General features: G+C 30.7%; 2 protein-coding genes across 5 annotated transcripts; one reads left to right on the top strand and one right to left on the bottom strand.

Moving 5' to 3' along the window:
• Positions 1-6: 6 nt before the first annotated feature.
• Positions 7-929, bottom strand: lin-52 (DREAM core complex component lin-52). The gene is made up of 4 exons (XM_076412520.1): positions 784-929; positions 499-591; positions 336-437; positions 7-241 (listed from the first exon to the last, which is right to left on the bottom strand). The coding sequence occupies exons 1-4, from the start codon at positions 815-817 to the stop codon at positions 93-95; spliced, it is 378 nt and encodes a 125-aa protein (XP_076268635.1). The 5' UTR covers positions 818-929; the 3' UTR covers positions 7-92.
• A 598-nt stretch (positions 930-1,527) lies between these two features.
• On the top strand, positions 1,528-18,535 carry simj (transcriptional repressor p66-beta simjang). Of its 4 annotated transcripts, XR_013006948.1 has the most exons (13): positions 1,528-2,479; positions 2,634-2,927; positions 3,430-3,622; positions 3,677-3,793; positions 5,867-6,067; positions 7,411-7,503; positions 7,560-7,770; positions 7,825-7,961; positions 14,304-14,550; positions 16,266-16,457; positions 16,541-16,629; positions 17,196-17,267; positions 17,343-17,678. XR_013006948.1 is itself a non-coding variant. In XM_076412450.1 (11 exons), the coding sequence occupies exons 1-11, from the start codon at positions 2,442-2,444 to the stop codon at positions 16,585-16,587; spliced, it is 1,767 nt and encodes a 588-aa protein (XP_076268565.1). In that variant the 5' UTR covers positions 1,528-2,441; the 3' UTR covers positions 16,588-18,535. The 4 variants fall into 4 exon arrangements, 3 of the variants coding, with proteins under 3 accessions (XP_076268565.1, XP_076268564.1, XP_076268566.1); XM_076412450.1 differs by having other exon boundaries at positions 5,870-6,067; positions 16,541-18,535; XM_076412449.1 differs by having other exon boundaries at positions 16,541-18,535.
• Positions 18,536-19,488: the final 953 nt, after the last annotated feature.

Below are 19,488 nucleotides of genomic sequence, written 5' to 3'. Positions count from 1 at the left end.
CAAACATATTAAAACAACTTTTATTTTGTTTATAAATTACAAACATTATTCTACATCACAGCTCAATTTTTGCTTCATAAAATAAACATATATTATGTATCAGTTTTGTTTGATTTGCTGAATATATTCAAGTATTTTCCTCTGGTAACTTCTTTTGATTCTTCCACACCTAACTGATAAGCAATATCATGCAATTCCTTCACTTTTGCAATTAAATTAGCTGTGGGTAAAGCAGCTAATTCTAAAATGTAAATAAAGTGTTTGAGAAATTAATAAGTCAAAGATAGTTAATAAAAATTATATATAGAAAATAAATGTAAAGACATTAGCTTTACCTTGGAGATAGTTTTGATCATCTTCCGTTAATTCTTTCGAATACGGCATTTTTGAAACGATGTGATTGTTGTAACTGTTAATAAAGTCAGTTACACCAGGAACTAGAAAAAACGTTATATTACTTAATAATTACCTTTTTTTACTAAAACAAATACATCATACTTTTTTCAGGCCACATTTCTGGTGACGATCTATCTAAATTCTCCATAGTTAAAAGGCTATTTTCAAATTCAATCAAATTTTGCTGTTCGCTTTCTGAAACGCATAAAATCGATGTGTTTTGACAGTTTCATATCTAGCATACTCAGTAATTTATTTGTCACTTGTAATACAAAACAATATTAAACTTTTATTGAAAGCAAAACTGGTGGTAGCATTTTTTAAAATTATGCTGTGATATTTATGAATGCGTGTACCAATTAACTTAAAAAAATGAATATAAAATACCTTGTTCAATGGTCCCGGGTTTCTCGGCCGCCATCTTGCAATTGCACCAACACAAATTAACAAAACAAAAATATAAAAATTCCTAATTTTGAATTTCAAAATTTGAAAAAAAAACTATTTTAAAACATCCTATTTACTTTGAAAATTGGATTCATTCTACAAATAACTGCTCTCTTGTGCTAAAAACTATACACTTTAGAAATCTATATATGTTATAAATATATTTTTGCGTTTAATATTAGTTATAAGAATATTTATCCCAAAAATTTTAAATTTTACTGCAACAGATGGCGTCTTTCGATCAGAAAAGTTTAAATTTTCTTATTGGGCCGATATGTCATTAAAACATATTTTACAATACATAGTTGCCAAATGTATTCTATTTTAAATATAAATTTGTTATTAAAAATTACTAAAATGTTTTACTATTTTTATTATTTAGTTATGAATTTATAGGTTGCATTTATTATTTTCTTAACATTTAAAAATCATTGATTTTAAATTTATATAAATTGATAAATTCAAAATAAAATATAATTTTATAAAAAGTTTACCGTTAAGTAATCGCCATACATAGTAAAGTTCTTATTAATTAAAATAGTTATTACTAAATTATCGCTAATACAACGATTGTAATAATCTTTTTGTATTAAAATTTGCATAAATATTTTATTTTATTTAAAAAATGGGCAGAGAAGTATTCCAACTTTAAACATAGCGGCATGCTGTCGAAGGTACAGTTTTGTTATCAATTTGAGTGAAAAGGAAAATAATCAAGCGATGGGATTTGTTTCGCTTGACATGTGTAAAGACAGAAGTGACACAAGTTCAGACATACGCTACGTCAAATTTGTTTGTAGTTTTAACGCGAGTGAGAGAAATAGGAAGCTCATTTATATAATACAAATATGTAGATTAAACACAAGACAACATAGGACCGCGCCATATTGAATAGAATCAGAGAATCAGTCCTCTGTTAATTTTTGCTTGAGGTGAAGTAGTGAACCGTGGTTTGTTATTCGTTTTTTTTCAAAATAAAAAAATAAAAAAAATATTTTTTGTGGCTGATCAGCATGATATAATCGTTAAACTGATTAGTTTACCTGCAAGCAAAAATATCAACTGAGTAGTTATTAGTTCATTTTAATTCTGAAAAGTGTACGTGTGTGTACAGAGATAATCGATTTGTCAACGCGAGGTTTAGATTACAATTTGGGTGCACTAATTGACCCAAGGTGCGTTCACACATTAGTACCAAAATATATAGTGTTTGGTGTCGATATATTCGGAATTTCGTGGTGGTTTACTTGTTTGAGGTTATTTGCTATTATTTTCGCGGGGATTCTTGTAAATATCCGAATAAGAGTAATTTTGCGTAGCATCTTCGGCCATTCACATCGCAGCTGTCTTATGTGGTTGTGGACGGGACATGTATTAACTTTTTCCGGTATTCGTAATTATTTAACGCAAAGCGATCCTATAACAAATAAAGTTGCATTCTTTAATTGTGGGCTAGATAATAATTAGTTTTACACTTGAATTGTGTCTATTGGCGATCAGACCCGCGAATTAAAATGTTTATGATTAGTCAATTGGAACTTGTTGGGTAATCCACTCCATAATAATAGGAAGTAGTTAAATAACGGTTTTGTGGAAATATGGAAGTTGATGAAGATGTTGTTGATTTAAGCTTAGGGTATGTATATATTAATTGTCATTAATTTTAAAATACTTTTGTAATTTTGAGAAATATCTATTTGTTTAACATGCCACATTGTATTTAAGTTATTGATTGTTATGAAAATTATAGAGTTATTTAGTTTATGATAAACTTTCTGTATAATTTACAGGAATACAAATCGACAATCTACTTCTATACCGCCTTCTCGTCGTGTTGTAACTCCAACAGAAACTAATATTATACCACCACCAACAACAACCATGGTGAATTCAAGACGTGTTCTTCGTCCACGTACAGAGCCAAGGAGCTATGTAGAATCCCCAGATGCTCTTATCAATGGATCTTTGGATAGGAGAGTTAATGGGACAGGCATGGAATTTGGTGATAGTGATTCCAGTGATGGTGAAATGCCACCTTTACCTCCTCCCATAAAAGAATTATCTCCAACTGAATTAAAACAAAGGTATGTTTATATTATAATTCAATAAATTCAAGTAATTTAATATTAGTAATTAATAGAGATTCTATCCATTTTTGACATTCTATTATTATTTTATTTGTTAGTAATTTGAAACCTGAAAAAAAATTATGTGCCAACAAAGTGCAGTTCATGATTGTTAATAAATTTGTTTAAATTATGTCACAACTATTATTAAATTGCCTTTTTTATTCGTTGTTTTTAGCTTTGTTTTGGGTTTGATTAATTTTGAAATTTTATGTAATTAATTAAATAAAGAAATATTTATTTTAACATATATGCCAAATGTTTACATTTTACATTGATTGTACAAAAATCTATAATTACAAACTTACCCTGTATTTTAAGTTGAATAAAATGCAGAATGCTATTTTTTGTTGTATATCATTTTGTTACATACATTTGCCAAGGAAAACTATATAAGATATATTAATATCCATTTTTAATTTATATTTATTGAAACTGCACAATATTGTTTACATTATAGGGATAGGGGGTTACGGAGGCTTAGAGAAGAATTACGTGCTGAAGAAATGAAATTAGTTTTATTGAAAAAATTAAAGCAATCACAGCAATTAAAAGAAAATGTTGCAGTACAATTGCCTCCAGGGGTGCCTCCATCAGTTTTACCTCCAGCAGGCTTGCCTAGTGGTTTAAGTATAACACCAACAATAGTAAAGGTACATGTAGGAAAGGTATTTATTTTCAAATTTGTTACAAGTCATTTATTATAGATTCCGCCAAATAATAGCAAATCTCAAACACCTCATTCCACTCATTTGCGCCACCCGAATGCTCAAAATTCACATACAAAGACTCCTCCACAGAATGTGCCATCACTTTTAAGAGGGGTGAGTGTAACAAATAAAATATCATTGATTGTTTAATATTTATACTGTGCTGTAGAATTATGATAATGAATCAAATTACTGATAGGTAATTCATTAATCTGTGGTCATAATTAATTTGAATATGAACTGATTAATTTCTTCAATTAGTTCTGCTTTTATATTACAGTATTTTTAACTGTTTGAACACACATAATGTTTTTTCACCAAATATGCATAAACATTACATCCATTGTTTTTGTCAGGTCAAGCTCAGAGTTTAGATGCTGTAATAAACCGATAAAAACTAACAGACTCTAATTTGGCTATATATTTTATATGAATTGTGAATAAAAACGAGTTTTACATCACAAAACAAATGGTCATCGCGATGGCAGGTTGATTCTATACGATATTATTGATAAAGTTCAAGGTCAAAGCGTAACTATATTGTTTCGTAAACTTGTTTCTATAAAACAATTGTCAGATTCGTTAATATCATGTATTGCATTAAGTGATGTGTTAAAAAGGTGATATAACTGTTCACTAGCATTAGCAAGAGTTCAAATGATCATTTTGCTAATAGATATTTGTCATTGTTTATGGTAATTTTATACAGTTTTTCAATAAGGGCGAGCTACATAATATCATTCAAAATGCTTGTCGTGGCTTCTCATAAATTCAAGTGGCCCAATTTTTAATATCACTGGCAGAATTTGAGCGATGCTCTAGGTTGTCATTGGTCAATTGCTCAATTGATTTATACTAAATGTGTGGTTTAACTAAATCCGATAACATGTAGTCTAAGCGGTTAAATTGCACAATCCTAGTGGCTAATCTGTGTGGCGAATCATCTTTGCCAGAGATAATCAGACCGTCAAATGGTTTGTCCGGTTTATTCTTCGTGGTGTTCGATGTAGACTAGCCCCCACTGGAATTACGTGTCGTCCACATACATATCCAAATTTGGGCTAAAATAAATTAGTTACAATTATTATTACCAATGTCATTTTCGAAAACGCTGGCAAAGAATTCTTTATTATTTGTAGATGCTATGGGCATTTGGTAAAACCCCTGTGGGAGTAACTTATGATCGTAGTTCGGTGTCAGAATTCCGAGCATCACCGCGAGGGTTACGCCCTTATTGAAAAACCTTATAGTTTTTTTTGTCCTATTGGTTTTTACTACTTATTGTATTGAAAAAACTATTGAAATTTTATTCAATGTTTGGTGATTTGTTAGTTAATCGAATTTTTGTTTTAATGACTCGGTCGATTTTAATTATTCCTTTAGATTACACATTTTCTGTTATGGTTGGGTTTTTTTGCCGGACCACATAATTTACATGTCTTTATGCTGGAATAAATCCACCTTCCTTACTTTGGATACACGGATATGTAACATGACGTTCTTAATTTAAAATTTATTAGCGTTTTTCTTTAAATACGTTTTAAGCGCTTCCAAGTTTATTTATAGCAGCTTCATTATTTTTAAAAAATGGTTGAATATACTGGATCAATGCACCAAAATAAGGTTACATGTTACACATTGTAAAATAATTGTACGCATTGTCTATAAACATGCAGAACATATTATTACATAATATGTGAAAGTTAATATTGATTTTCATATCCAGTACTAACGTTAGAAATTATAGTCTTTCAAATCATAGTGTGATCATTAAAAAATCAGTTTTATTTTCAGGAAAAAAATAACGCGTACGGAACATTTCTCAACTTTGATTATTTTTGACTGTGAGTTTATTTTATTAGCATTGTAAATTAATTGCGATGATTGGTCTGGTAGTTGAATTGTTGAATATTAATTCAGTCCAAGCTGTTCAGTCAACGTCCACTCAAATCTATAATTATTGATTTGCATTATAATACATCGATTACCAAATATTTGGTTTCCTTGGTTTGGAAATGATCCGTTTTAATACGTTTTGATATTATATTCGGAAATTTGTCTTTTCTTTAGTGTCCTCTCGATAACACATTTAACTATCATTCTTTTAAATCTGTATTAATTTTAAATGTTATTGCCTAAAAGAAATTGTTTTTTGAAATCACCTCAAATTGTATTTTGGTATGGTAGCAGCCACCAGCTGTTCGTAGTGGTATTCACGCGCCCCAAATAACAGCGACTCCATTAACTGCTGGTCGGGCGACCAATTTGTCGGTGCCTCAGCCACCTCAGAGAAGTAGCATGGGACGACCACCTTCAGGATTCCCACCAGGTGTAAAGGATCTTTCGCCTTCAGTTACTATCACACCAGCCCCACCTCAGTCTGTGAAGGTAAGTACATGCTTGTTATTTTTTAAAAATTAAATCGTTTCGACAATATCGATTTATAAGTGCGTTAATTATTTCATAATAAAGCTGCTTATTTGTTAATGCTGCTTCTAAGAATTTATCTGGATTGGAGCCTAAACCCATGTCAATGGGGGCGAATATTCAGCAAAATATTGTTCAGGAGGTAATTATAGTTTTTTTTTGATTGCCGAATATTTGAGAATTTAAAACTAATCAGATTTGTAGCAAAAATGCATATTTAAACAGATTTTTTAGGACTCATTTGGTATCAGTTATATAGTTAACAGATATATTTCAGATAACATAAGAATGTGTTTACGAAAAAAAATTGCGGGCTCCCAGGCGATTGAACATCCACGAATTTTTTGTTCAAATCGAATTATTTATTTATTCTTTAAGGTGTTGAATTAACCGAAACATAAAATGCTATTCGGATAGGTCAATTGTGGTAAATAGTGGGCTATATATAATAGTTTGTGTTAGTGACACAAATTCCTATAGCAAGTTGCATAGGGTCTTGTGAATGTCGCGAGAAATTGAAATCGGGCCCAACAAATTGACTTGTCGCAAGTCCCCTAATGACCCATCAACTACACAGGAGAACCTTCGTTAAGTGGAAGATCTATTTTGGCGTCAGATGTACTAGGTTTCCCGGGGTTTACATCCATCCCAGTTTTGGAATTTTTCTATTTGGAGTAGTTGTTTGTGCGATTGCTAAGATCGAAAACACTAACACATTTGTACCAATAAAATTCTTCGTTTAATATTATAAAACATACCCAGAACACTATAAATTGATTCCGCTGTTTTTTTTCTAGTTGTAATTTACATGGAATGTGATTTCGTGTACCAACGTGCTGTTTATTAGTTGCTATCTTTGTAAACCTCGCTTTCTTCGAAAATCCTAGAAGACTGAGAAAACATTTCAAACATTCCAAATATAATTTTTAGCCCGAAGATAAAATCGGTAGAAATTAAGCTGTACACCTAAAATTTTTGTATTTAAAATTTTATATTGCCTATAATTATTGAGAATAACATATCATCGTAACTCATCGTCAAATTTGACAGTTGATTGTTTTTCAAACCCAAAAGGCATTTATAAGAGGCAGATTTCTTTCAGAAGGGAATCTTAATTTGATTTAGCCGAAAAAAAGTCCGCTAAATGCTTTCGAACTGTGTTAAATGGTTTAGCATATGATTTTAAATAGCGATTACCGTGAACCTATTTAAATAAAAATGCGTATAACTTCTGTGCACGTTTTTGCATTCGCGATTCTATATTACGGGACATACGTTTAAACATGTTATAATTTTATTTTTAGGATCGATCAAGGGAAGATAACCAAACCCCTGCCCAAAGGCAAGCGGCAGCTAAGCTAGCGCTAAGGAAACAACTGGAAAAAACTCTCCTTCAGGTGATAATTTTAGTTTTTTATACATATCTATTATTGTAAACTTATTTAATTATCAGATTCCGCCTCCGAAACCACCTCCCCCGGAGATGCATTTTATACCAAATCCGAGTAATACCGAATTTATTTATTTGGTGGGTTTGGAGCACGTTGTGGACTTCCTTACGAAAGAAACCAAAATGCCTCTACCTCCTCAACCTTTCTCCTGTAGTCAATGTAATATGGACTTTACGCCTGTATGGAAATGGGAAAGTAAAAATAAAAATAAAGGTAACCATTTCTCATTGTTGTGCGTGCTTGTTAACGTTAAACTGTATATTTTAGGTCTTAGGGTAATATGTGAACAGTGTGTTACAAATAATATTAAGAAAGCGTTGAAAGCGGAGCACACTAATAGGCTGAAAACTGCATTTGTTAAAGCTCTTCAGCAAGAACAGGAAATAGAACAAAGACTGGCACAAGTAAGTATTTCATGAAATTTGAATTTTTTGAGAATGATAATTTTTGTTGTAAAGATATAATTTCTATATGATAGGTTAGACTACAATAAATATTACATAGAAATAATTTAGAGTTAATAAAAGATGCTACTCTCACATCTTTTAGCAGATGAATTTTTTTAACTTGTCTTGAAGAATACCAATTTTTTTCATAAGCTTTTATTAGTTATGCTCACAATAATTCTAGAATATGTAATTAATTGTAAATTGTGAATTTATTCAGCACTGCAGGGCACTATTACATATTTACACTGAATTCTACAATATAAAACGCTAAACTAGCTTTAGATAAATTGAAAAATTGAAAGAGAAAAAATAATGAAATGTATAACATTTTTTGAAATGAAAACATATTTTTATCTAAATATTTTCATTTTTTTTAAAATAATTGTATATAAAAAATAATTTTTAAATTTTTTTATACAATTTTTTATTTTATTTTTATATGTGATTAAACCTTTCTGCAATCTCTAATTTGCTTTTGGATCTTAACTTCAATGGTTGTAACTATATGCGGTTTTGGTTTATACTGTCGCCTAATTATTTACAGGCTGAATCAATGATTATATCTATGGATGACGTAATGACATGACTGATAATTAGTCCTGTGTATTAAAAATTCCACAGTATAAAAAATTAACTTATCCGAAGTTTTAAAAATACATGATTGTAGTCGATATTTAATTTATGAACATTTTAGTTTCCATAAAGAATGTTTTTCTTAGTGCCTCATATGAATTCTTTTTGGATTTCCGATTAAGAAAAAATAAACGATTTATTTTAACCACCTACTGCATTGCCTCCTTCAATTCATTGCAATAATGTAAAACTAAATCTGTTGATTTACTGTTATTGATATCAATTATAAAAATAATGAGAAATCTTATTTTTGGGGTTATTTATTCTGTAGTGTGGGTCATTTATTGATTTATTTTTGTACGTTATTTTGACATTGGGAACCAACATTAAATTGAGTCAAGCCTGCGCTATAAACATAATATAATATAAATAATATAAACGTAATATAACATACAGAATTGTTGGCTTTGGGGTTCCACAAACGCACGTGCTATGTTTGAGATGTCTCCTGAAAGAGTCAGTGTTTAGTATTGGAATGGCGGCATTATTAATGAAAATTAAATTGGATATGGTTCTGCATAAAATTGCTATTGGTTTTTTGTAGCCGGTAGTAGACAATTTAGATTAGGACTGACTGTTACCATTTAATAATTTTGATACTCTGATAACAGGATGGCCTATCCGCTTTTATTTATTAACGTAGGTATTGCTTCAGTGATCAATGCATTTGAAGAAAATATTCTGCAAAGTATTCGAAAAACAGTATTACGTTTAATCAATAGTCAAATAGAGCCCCACTGTTTCTTTTTATAAAAATAAAGTTTTCATTATAGTAATAGCTACCTAAACATATTTATAATTTTTAATAAGCTAGATGTTGAAATGAAATGACAACAAGCTGTAAAACAAAGAAGTGTATTTACAAAAAATTCTTTTTATCTGAAATATGTATGCGTGTTATAATGTATTGAATATGACATCAAATTTGGCAACTCTATAAGAATAAGTTACTTAAATTGCACTGATTCTGCCAGCAAATTCACATGAAATATTTAATAGAATGCCCATTGTAACGACCACTGTGTAGCATGTATTGTTATTCAACCTTATGTCGACCAATCGTTTCGTATACAGCAATCACGCTTGCTAAATATAAACTGTTAAATTAAATATAACCCTATATTCTTCAATAGTATTAACAAAAAGAAACCAACATATGGCCTACTCAATATAACAATATAATGGATTAAATATAATCACTCAATAAATAAGATTTTTCTAGTTTCGTAATTTAAAAAAAAAAAAATAAAATTATTTACATATTATTGAAATTATTATTTTATAGGACGCTTGGCCTATTATTTTGGATGAAATTTCTGAAAAACGATTGCGGTGCAACGAGTTTGGTATTTTTTGAAGTTCCGGTTTGTTAAATATGTAAAGAGCGATTTATTTCAGTATGTTTCCTATTTATTCAATTTAATTTAAATTTATCGCAGTATTCATTACCACAGGGAAGAGTAATTTCAATTGAATGTATTAGAAATGTTTGTTGATGTTGAACTGCAATATTAATTGATATTAATTAGTAGTTATTTACTTCTGAATAGATAGTCCCTTCAATAAAACAGTGAACTTATGTCATCTGAAATGATGACGTCAAAATGTCGCAATGTGGCCGCATCAACTCTTTTAATTCTAATCTAAATGTAATAATTAAACTATTAAAAGTAAAAACTATATTATTGAACATTACAATACATCTAATGCAAAGGAAGTCGAAGGACTTAAAACTACAATTAATTCTACAGTTAATAATAGTTTGGAGGTTCTCTTTTATTATATTTGCATTGAATTTTTTTCAAAATACCTATGAGTTAGAGTTACAGGCGCCTTTTTATGGTATCCATTGGAGGCCTAATCCACCTAATTAACAATTTTATATCCAAGTAATATATTTTACTTTCATTGGGTCTCACATCACCTTCTCACCTTTTATGCTTAGTTCTTATTTCCTTCGGTATAGTTTTCAAGTTATTTTGATATCACTATATTTCCTCTTAGTTTGTTCCATTACTACCTGTATACATCTGTCTTGATAAAGCTAGATTTAATCACTGCATTGTCTCTAATGCATTTGCTATATCTGCAAAACAGTTAGTATTCTTTCTCTCCTCACACATTTTAACCAAATATTCAAGTATATTCTGAACAATTATATATCTGTGCACATAAATATTTCACACTCTACAATAAGATTTCCTACAGTTATCATATATTAATTATATACTCACTTTTAGTTGTTTCTACTTTCATCACCCTCTCTTGGAAATTGTCAGTATTGAATCATAATCCCATATTCAAAAAGTTTCATTCAAGTGAATAATTAAGCTCTAATTTCCAATCTATTTAACATTTGTTCACGATTCCATCATTTCTCAGTTTCTTCTTCAATGTGTCTGGTCCAGTTCATTCCAACCGAAGGGGTTACTAAGCATTCCTGTTCCCAGCATGATGAAGAATATATCTGCAATAAAGTATGACTAATTAAGCTTATCGACTGGCGAGTGACTTTTAGAACAACTTTTTTTTAGACAACTTTAGAAATAATCCCAGAAGACATCCGGTCTTATCCAGCCTGGTTATTGGCGTGACTGGGATCATTTTCTTTGTCGAATTTTACACTCTTGTCTAGAACAATCACAAATATTAAACAATCACAAACATAAATTTTACGACTATGCCCCAGCAGGATTCGAACCCGCGACTATCGCAGTAGGAGAACCGTCCTGTCGCCTTTACCACTATGCCACCAAGCCGGCTATACCTTTCAGATTAACAATTTCCTGTTAAATAATTCTATTAAGTTATGTTTATATTAAAAACACTACTCACTGTTTTTATACATTTCATGTATTTGATCTCTGATAGAGCTAACATCAAGCTGATCTTGATTTATCATCCTCTCCGTATAAGGACGGCCTCTTTTCGGTGGATCCAAGATTATATTTTTCATTTTTTGAGATATTTCAGTGACCGTGTTCATACTATTATACCGTGCGTAGTTCGGTTTCAACCTTCGTGGGGTGAAGACGTATTTTCAAGCTCTAGAAAGATACCTTTCTTTAAAAAAACAGTATTTTATTACGGTTATTTAATTGAGTGTTACAACGCATAACAGATGCGGCTATCCGTCTCTCAGCGGACCTAAAGTGTAGTGAATACGTGTTTACCTGACCAGACAAAAAGACTGCATCTCATTTTTATTAGTGTTTTAAAATTATTTCCCCTTATTTTACAACAGTCCTTTTGAAATTCCTTTATAGTATTTTTGGTCAAAAACTAGTGCAAAAAATAATACGTAAGTGAAAAATGAAGTGCGTGAAATAAATAATGTATTTATTTTATTTTTTTATGCTCCGGAAGTAAATAAAATAAAATATTATAAATCTAAAAATGGCAAACCACAGCGATTCAACCAAATCATCTGCACACTTTGATATAAGATTAGAACAATCAGCAATAATGCAAACTCCACCATCAGAATAGACTATAGTCATTAACAAAAAACGATTGAGAAGCTCAGAAGAAGAAATTTCGAGAAAACAAACAAGTGAAATAAACAATGTATTTATTTTATTTTTTTATGCTCTGGAAGTAAATAAAATAAAATATTATAAATCTAAAAATGGCAAACCACAGCGATTCAACTAAATCACCTACACACTTTGATATAAGATTAGAACAATCAGCAATAACGCAAACTCCACCATCAGAATAGACTATAGTCATTAACAAAAAACGATTGAGAAGCTCAGAAGAAGAAATTTCGAGAAAACAAACAAGTATCTATTGGTGACTATTGGTTACAGAAACCAATAGATACAAAAACAGCTTTAGCGACCTATCGGAAGGAATTGAAGAGAATATACAACCAAGCACTGAAAAAGTTGTTCCCAAACCACCACCAATAATAGTTTATAAGGTAGGAGTAATAAAACACATCCATGACTTATTGAAAACCATCACTACGAACTACACAATTAAAACAGTGAGCTATGAAACAATAAAAAATTAAAAATTCATTAAAAGCTCTAGTAAAAGAACTAGACGAAAGAAACACCCAGTACCATACATTCAGGCCAAAATCCGAGAGAATATTTAAATTCGTGTTAAAAGGATTACATCACGGGACGGACTTTAACACCATCAAGGTAGCCCTAGCTGAACAAGGCCACGAGGTCGTAAATATTCACAATATACGACATCGCACAACAAAAAACCTCTGCCTATGTTCTATATTGATTTAAAACCTATTGGAAATAATAAGGCCATGTATGAAATCACCAAATTAGAAAACCACATTATTAAATGCGAACCACCACATACAAAAAGAATTATACCATAATGCACGAGAACATGTCCACCAGTAAATATCAGTCATCGTCAACTCCCACAAGCAGAGCAAGTTAAATATCTTGGCATGCACTTAGATCAAAGCCTAACCTGGAAGAAGCACATACTCTCTAAACGAAAACAACTTCGACTAAAATTATATCAAATATATTGGCTCATCGGGCGCAAATCCAAGTTATCATTAGATAACAAGGTATTGCTGTATGAGTCTATACTCAAGCCCATTTGGGCATATGGAATCCAACTATGGAGTACCGCTAGCAAATCTAATATATCCATCATTCAACGGTTCCAAAATAAAGTGTTGCGTGCCATTGTTGATGCTCTGTACTATATTTCAAATAAAGTGATACAACGTGATATTCCTCTAAAACCTATAACGAGTGTAATTCTACTTGTTTGCGTGAAATACTTCGAAAGAGTGTCAGTGCATTCTAATGTGCTCGCTAATCAGCTAAATATGCGACGTGATAGTGAAGTGCGTAGACTAAAACGTTTAAACACTACCTGGTCTGATTACTGGACATATGTAGACTTTAGAATAAGCTTTAGAATAAGACCATTTAATTAAGATAATAATTTATACAGAAGATCGCTTAATGAAGTGATTTTCCATGCCATGTAAATATAATATAGACATAAGAAATACTTTTTGCCTATAGGGCAGATTGTGGAATCACAAAGAGTAAAAAAAATTCAGTGCAGCTGCAACACACTAAAAATATTTTTAATAAAAACCGAGCAACTTAATATTCAACAGCAAAAAATGCTTACCACCTCCAACGAATTTTACTGACAAGAGGGGGTCGGCCCCCATTATCTCGTTCCTGACCGAAGTAACTGATTGGAGACGCAATCTGTTCTGCGTGTCTTCCGCATTTTCAATCAGAGTAATAATAAACAGTGATTTTATGTTTATCAAAACAAGCAAAGCGTTAAAACGTTTGCCGGTTTATAACCTGTAGTATAATAATATAGTATAATTAATATTTTGAAAAATTTTGCAGACGTTTGAGAACCGAACGCCTTTTGACGGCAGATTCGGTTAGATGTTCGAACTTATCAGACAGCTTTCTATCTCTTTTTAAATAGAATAAAATGAAAAGGAAAACATTGTCTGTCTTTAAAATTAATTTACAATTTACGGCAGGCAATACAATAAACATATTGATGACGTGAGTTCACTGTTTTTTTGGATGGACTGTATGTTACTGAGTTAACGTGCAAATTTATATTTGTATATGTAATTTATACTGTGATAGTGTTATTATATACATGTAATTTATCACTAATTTACACTCTTTTTAGAATGGGTCTTTTACTTCAAGTAGTCCAGCTCCGTCTCCTTCCGAATCGATACCTAAATCGGTAACACCAACACCGGCGTCGCGACACGCAGCCACGCCCACACCACCTGCTCCACCCCCACCAGCACAACCCACACCTCCACCACCACCACCGAGATCATCTCATCAATCATCGCAGTCGGCACAGGATAAATACAGTTTGCCAAATGCTGCTGCCGTGCAGGCTCTTCAGCAGCAGTTGTTACGAAGTATGTATATAGAGTTGGTTGTTCAATAAGTTTTGTTTTTGATAATAGATGGAAAAACCGAGCCATTACAACATGAATTATTGCGGCATTTACCGTATTCTCCAGATTTAGTTATTTTAGACTTTCGCCTCTTTATTCGTCTCAAGTCTCATACATTAGAAGATTTCTGGAACACAAGAGTCTAATTCTTGAAGATCTTTGTATGCGTCCAAGAATTTGAATTTGCGATGTTGCCAGCTCTTGCAAATAACCCGTATATTTAAGAACTATAATATCAATATATGTATACAAATTAACCTAAAATTTCCCTTGAAATTCTAGTTAAAACTTGTTGAGACAATTTATAAACATAATTAATTTTAAAATAATTTTGAAAGGAAAAAAGAAAATAAAATAATATGTGAGGTGTAACAAATATGATTTATTTCTAAATATATAAACATTACAATAACAAATCAAAGTTATATTTATATAAAAATATGCGATAAACTATTTTACACAGCACCCATGAGGAAGTTCTAAGCGCACTTTTTTATGTGGTGTCTCCCTTGGGTCTAGTTCACACGCATCCATTTATCTCTACAGTCACACAATTTATTTTATTACACACTGCTCAAACTTAATATATTAACTGAACGCATTGTCCGATCTTTCGATCGATGATGTTGCATTGATCTACAATCAATATTCAATCATATCCCTAATCCTATCCTATAATTTCCCCTTTTGACCACTTTTATGCCTTGTACTTATGGAATTCAATAAATTTGCTTGCTGAATATCTTTATGAGTCACGTCAAGCCTAACCTTTCCAATTTTAGCTGGTAGTTTGGCTGCAATCATACTTCTATCCGATTTTAATGGAATTAACTTACCAAAGTCATTTTCATACCCTACATGTGTTTTAATGTGTTGTATTTAATATTCCCTTCCTTTTGTGTCAGTTTAAGTTGGATAATGAGAATTTATTCTAATGTTTCCTAGGAGTTTTGAGTGCCTTTGATACTTCTACATGTTCCTGGTCTATTACACTCTAGAAGTCATAATTCTTTTTACCAAAGTAGGAACTCGAAATCTTAATAAACAAGTATTTAGTTTTCCTTTCAATATCATCTTTCCACACGTCAATATCTAAATCTACAAGCGACTCAAATTTCAGTGTTTATTCTTCAATTTAATTGTGAAAGTGTTGTATATGATCAACGACTGTGATTTTTATCGACAAGGACATCCAGTAATGTTTATCCGAACTTTTACGTTCGCAGGATCAATCATGCCTAAAATATAATGAATTTGGTATAGAATTTATTCCAATTTGAAATTCAAATTGTATAGATACGCATTTGGATGGAATTTCGTATGTCTCTTCACATTATAGCTGCAACAAAAGCTTTTTTCACAATATTCATGAATTAATGACTTATCTATTACAGCCAACTATCTATAATAAAATATGAACGGTACAACAACAAATAAACTATAAATTTCAACATCTCCATCGCTTGGAAATGGCAACGTCGCAAAAACAGGTGGAAACTACCGAAGTTCACTGAATGCTAGCTGGGATCATTAAGAATTAGCCACTACTCTCTGGAACTAGTTGATTAAAGCGTGAGGAGAAGATATTGAATTATAAATTTCGACGACAAAATATACTGAACAATCGAATGTTATTCGTGTCGTAACATCGTCAATTGCAACTTTTGCATCTACAGGTATTACTCAAGGTGGACCACAGGGGCCTCATCTAATGCAGTTTTCTCCGTTGTTTTATCCATACCAGTTAGTTATGGCTCAGGCTCAGGCGCAAGCGCAAGCTCAAGCCATCGGGAAAAACAGTGCTGTGGCGCCTATGGTATCTGAACATATGCAAAGGGCTGCTGATTTACAACGGCAGTACTTATTAGGTAAGGTAACCATTATTAGAAAAATAATAATAAAGTTTTCTTTGTAAATTTAGTATGAGTTTATAAAACCAATTTATTTTTAGATATGATTCCACCAACGTCGGGGCAGCGACATAATTGGAAAACGTGATGCGACTAACTGAAGAATTGTATAGTAGTTCTAATTTATGAGGTGGATATAGTTCTTTTGTAATAAATAGTTATAATTTTATTTTACGATATTCATGTAGAGAATCGAGCGTGGAGATCTAGTTAAACATTGTGATTTATGCTAAACGTGTTTAAACACTAAAGGTTCACATTTCTAAGTCAATTTCCTTATATTGGTAATGTCATAATTCTGACTATAAACATATATAATAACATACATTTTCAGTGACTATTAAATAAATTTTTTTAATTCTGAACGTTGATGATTAGTGTGAGTGAATTATAGTTTTCGTGAATTTTTATACCAAAAATTGTTAAACAATATATTTCTTTTAAATGTTTCTCATATTCCTTTATTATGATCTCTAATTTAAAAACACAACCTGTATGTTAATTGTTAAGTTTTCTTTTACATTCTTAGTATATCTATTTCATTCATCAATTGATTCATTGTATTACAAGATAATTATGGAGGGTATACATTGGGTAAATTTAACAGAACCATCTGTATATGTTTGTACTTAAAATCATGTTTTTCTATACCAGTACCTTTTTTTGGTCAATTTTAAGTATTACTTCACCTTTTAGGTATATTTTGTCAGTTAAATCCTATCTTCAATGGAATATGTTGATTTTGGTTAAAATTGAATAAATATATAGGTATATAAATCTATATTATGACAACGATCAACTATAATATCCAATGGATATTTCAAGACAAGTTTTTTTATATAGACTAATCCTTTTATTGAAAAGAAGTTTGGTGAGCGGAAATATATACATAATATTATATTATGGTATATGCACAAGCCAATACCTAAAATATTGTTGTTTGGTTCGGGTTTTAAAAAACTTACTTTTTCACATGTGTAAATTGCTTTATTTGTTTTGCTGCTAATTTGTATTTAAAATCACGGCGTTTACTGTTACATTAACATTATGTTCTCTACAAATTGATTCCGCAAAGAATGGATTTATGTTTGTGGTCGACCATCTGTGTTTTTAATATACTTAGCAAAATTTATGTAAATACGTGTTTAAAATGAAAATTACAATAAATTGTATAAAATAGTTGTTAGTTTAGTAAGTTTAATAAATGAATGGTGCATCATATGCTCACATTTAAAAAATTTGTTTTGTTTTGGACGGGATACTTTCATATCCGGGATACTTTCATTAGATAGGACGTAAGGGAATAATGGATAAAATTGTTGAAGAAGAGAAGGGGTGGGTCCATTTTTGGTAACATGTTGTTCGAGGAGTTCTTGCAAACAAAACTAAACTGTTATTTGTTTTTTTTTTGTAAAAAAACAACATTTTTCTTCCATGTATATTATTGTGTATAATAAAAGCGAGTTAGAGCGAGTGTGTAAGTCATATTTTGCAACAGAAATGTTTATGTTATATTTTTCTAAGGGCTATTTGCACGAGCATTGCAAAAGTATTATCCTCGCAAATGACTCTGTATACAAGTACAATTTTAGTTTATGATCATTTCGCCAATTTAATATGTAATAAACAACATATTGCACAAGTACCAACGTTATCTAACTAAGAATTCACTATTTTTGGGAATTCTCACCTACTTTTTGATTTTTTCATTGGAAGGCTGAAATTAATACATTTGATGTTCATTGTTGCTATAAAAACTTCTTTTGTATACTGAAACGACTGTTTTCATTTCCTACGCTTTTTTACTTTAATGGGTGCTAAATAAATCCTTTTGTAATAAGTTACTACAGAATAAACGGTTCGTACACAAAATGCTTGTGTCGCGACGTGAAGCTCAATTACATTGTAATTTTTATATCAACATAAGATATTCATCATTCATAAAATAAGCACAATTTTTAATATAGCTGTTTTATATTAATCTGTATGGCGTGTATAAATTATGAAATGTAATAAAGTGTACTTTTACTCTCCAATTTCTTGGTTTTATTGTATGATATCCAGTAAAAAAGTTTGAAGCAAAAAATGGTGTTTTTTTTAGTGGGATGAGTGGATAAGTGGTTAATTCAAGATTTAATCTATAGTATTTATAATGTAGTTTTACCAATATTTTTTAATGGAATACTCTTTTTAAGGTGCGATGTTCATTGGTCTTTGGTAATATTTTACCATTTTGCTTAGATTTTTCAGAAAATGTTGAAAACGTAGGTAATAATTTTTATATAAGTAATAACTTTACTTTTATAAAAAAATTTAAATAATACATTTTGCCAATATTTAATGGAATGTTGTTTCTGCGGGTTTTATTCTGATGATTAACAGATTGAATATTTGATCTGCATTGATCTTTAGTAATATTTAACTATTTTGCTTAGGTTTTAAAGATAATTTTGAAAATATAGGTAGTCACTTCAATCATCATACTTATTACTAAGTAATGATTCTATTAACTGTACTAAATAACTTCCATAAATCATTAAAAACATACAGTATTTAATGAAAGTGTGAATTATATGATAAAATTCATCGTCATAAAATTCGTGTAGCAAATTAGTCTCTCTTTACTGGTTGCCATAATCTCTTTTTTTTATTTGCGCTTATGTTTTTCTCTTACTTCCTTTTCTCTTACTTATGCTTTCCATCATCCAGCCATCTTAACTTTACTTTTTTTCCCTTTACCTTCTGAGATCTACCATGTTAGCTTTACAATTTACTTTTGATTTTTTCATCACATAATCACACTTTGTATTCTGTATTCTCTCTAGGCTTTTTTATTGATCCTTTTATGTTTCTTAATATTTCCTCTTCTATTTATAGCTTTTGGAATTCTTATGTTATTATTATTATCGCTGAACCATACGTTATTAGATTGTTATGTATTCTTATATTTGTCTATTTTAATATACTTTAACTTTTTAACAATCGTTGC

Source organism: Rhynchophorus ferrugineus, unplaced genomic scaffold (genome assembly GCF_030347505.1).
Source record: "Rhynchophorus ferrugineus isolate W39M unplaced genomic scaffold, kcgeb_rfMv2 rfM8, whole genome shotgun sequence".
Classification (NCBI taxonomy): Eukaryota; Metazoa; Arthropoda; class Insecta; order Coleoptera; family Curculionidae; genus Rhynchophorus; species Rhynchophorus ferrugineus.
This window is presented reverse-complemented; position numbering and strand designations above follow the sequence as displayed.

What these genes read in the sequence shown, in the direction of transcription:
- lin-52 (XM_076412520.1), bottom strand. Translation starts at nt 817, where the DNA reads ATGGCGGCCGAGAAACCCGGGACCATTGAACAAG. An exon ending in AGAAATGTGGCCTGAAAAAA is followed by an intron (nt 438 to 498) that starts GTATGATGTATT and finishes CGTTTTTTCTAG; the next exon opens with TTCCTGGTGTAACTGACTTT. An exon ending in TGATCAAAACTATCTCCAAG is followed by an intron (nt 242 to 335) that starts GTAAAGCTAATG and finishes TTTACATTTTAG; the next exon opens with AATTAGCTGCTTTACCCACA.
- simj (XM_076412449.1), top strand. Translation starts at nt 2,442, where the DNA reads ATGGAAGTTGATGAAGATGTTGTTGATTTAAGCTTAGG. An exon ending in GTTGTTGATTTAAGCTTAGG is followed by an intron (nt 2,480 to 2,633) that starts GTATGTATATAT and finishes TATAATTTACAG; the next exon opens with GAATACAAATCGACAATCTA. An exon ending in TAACACCAACAATAGTAAAG is followed by an intron (nt 3,623 to 3,676) that starts GTACATGTAGGA and finishes CATTTATTATAG; the next exon opens with ATTCCGCCAAATAATAGCAA.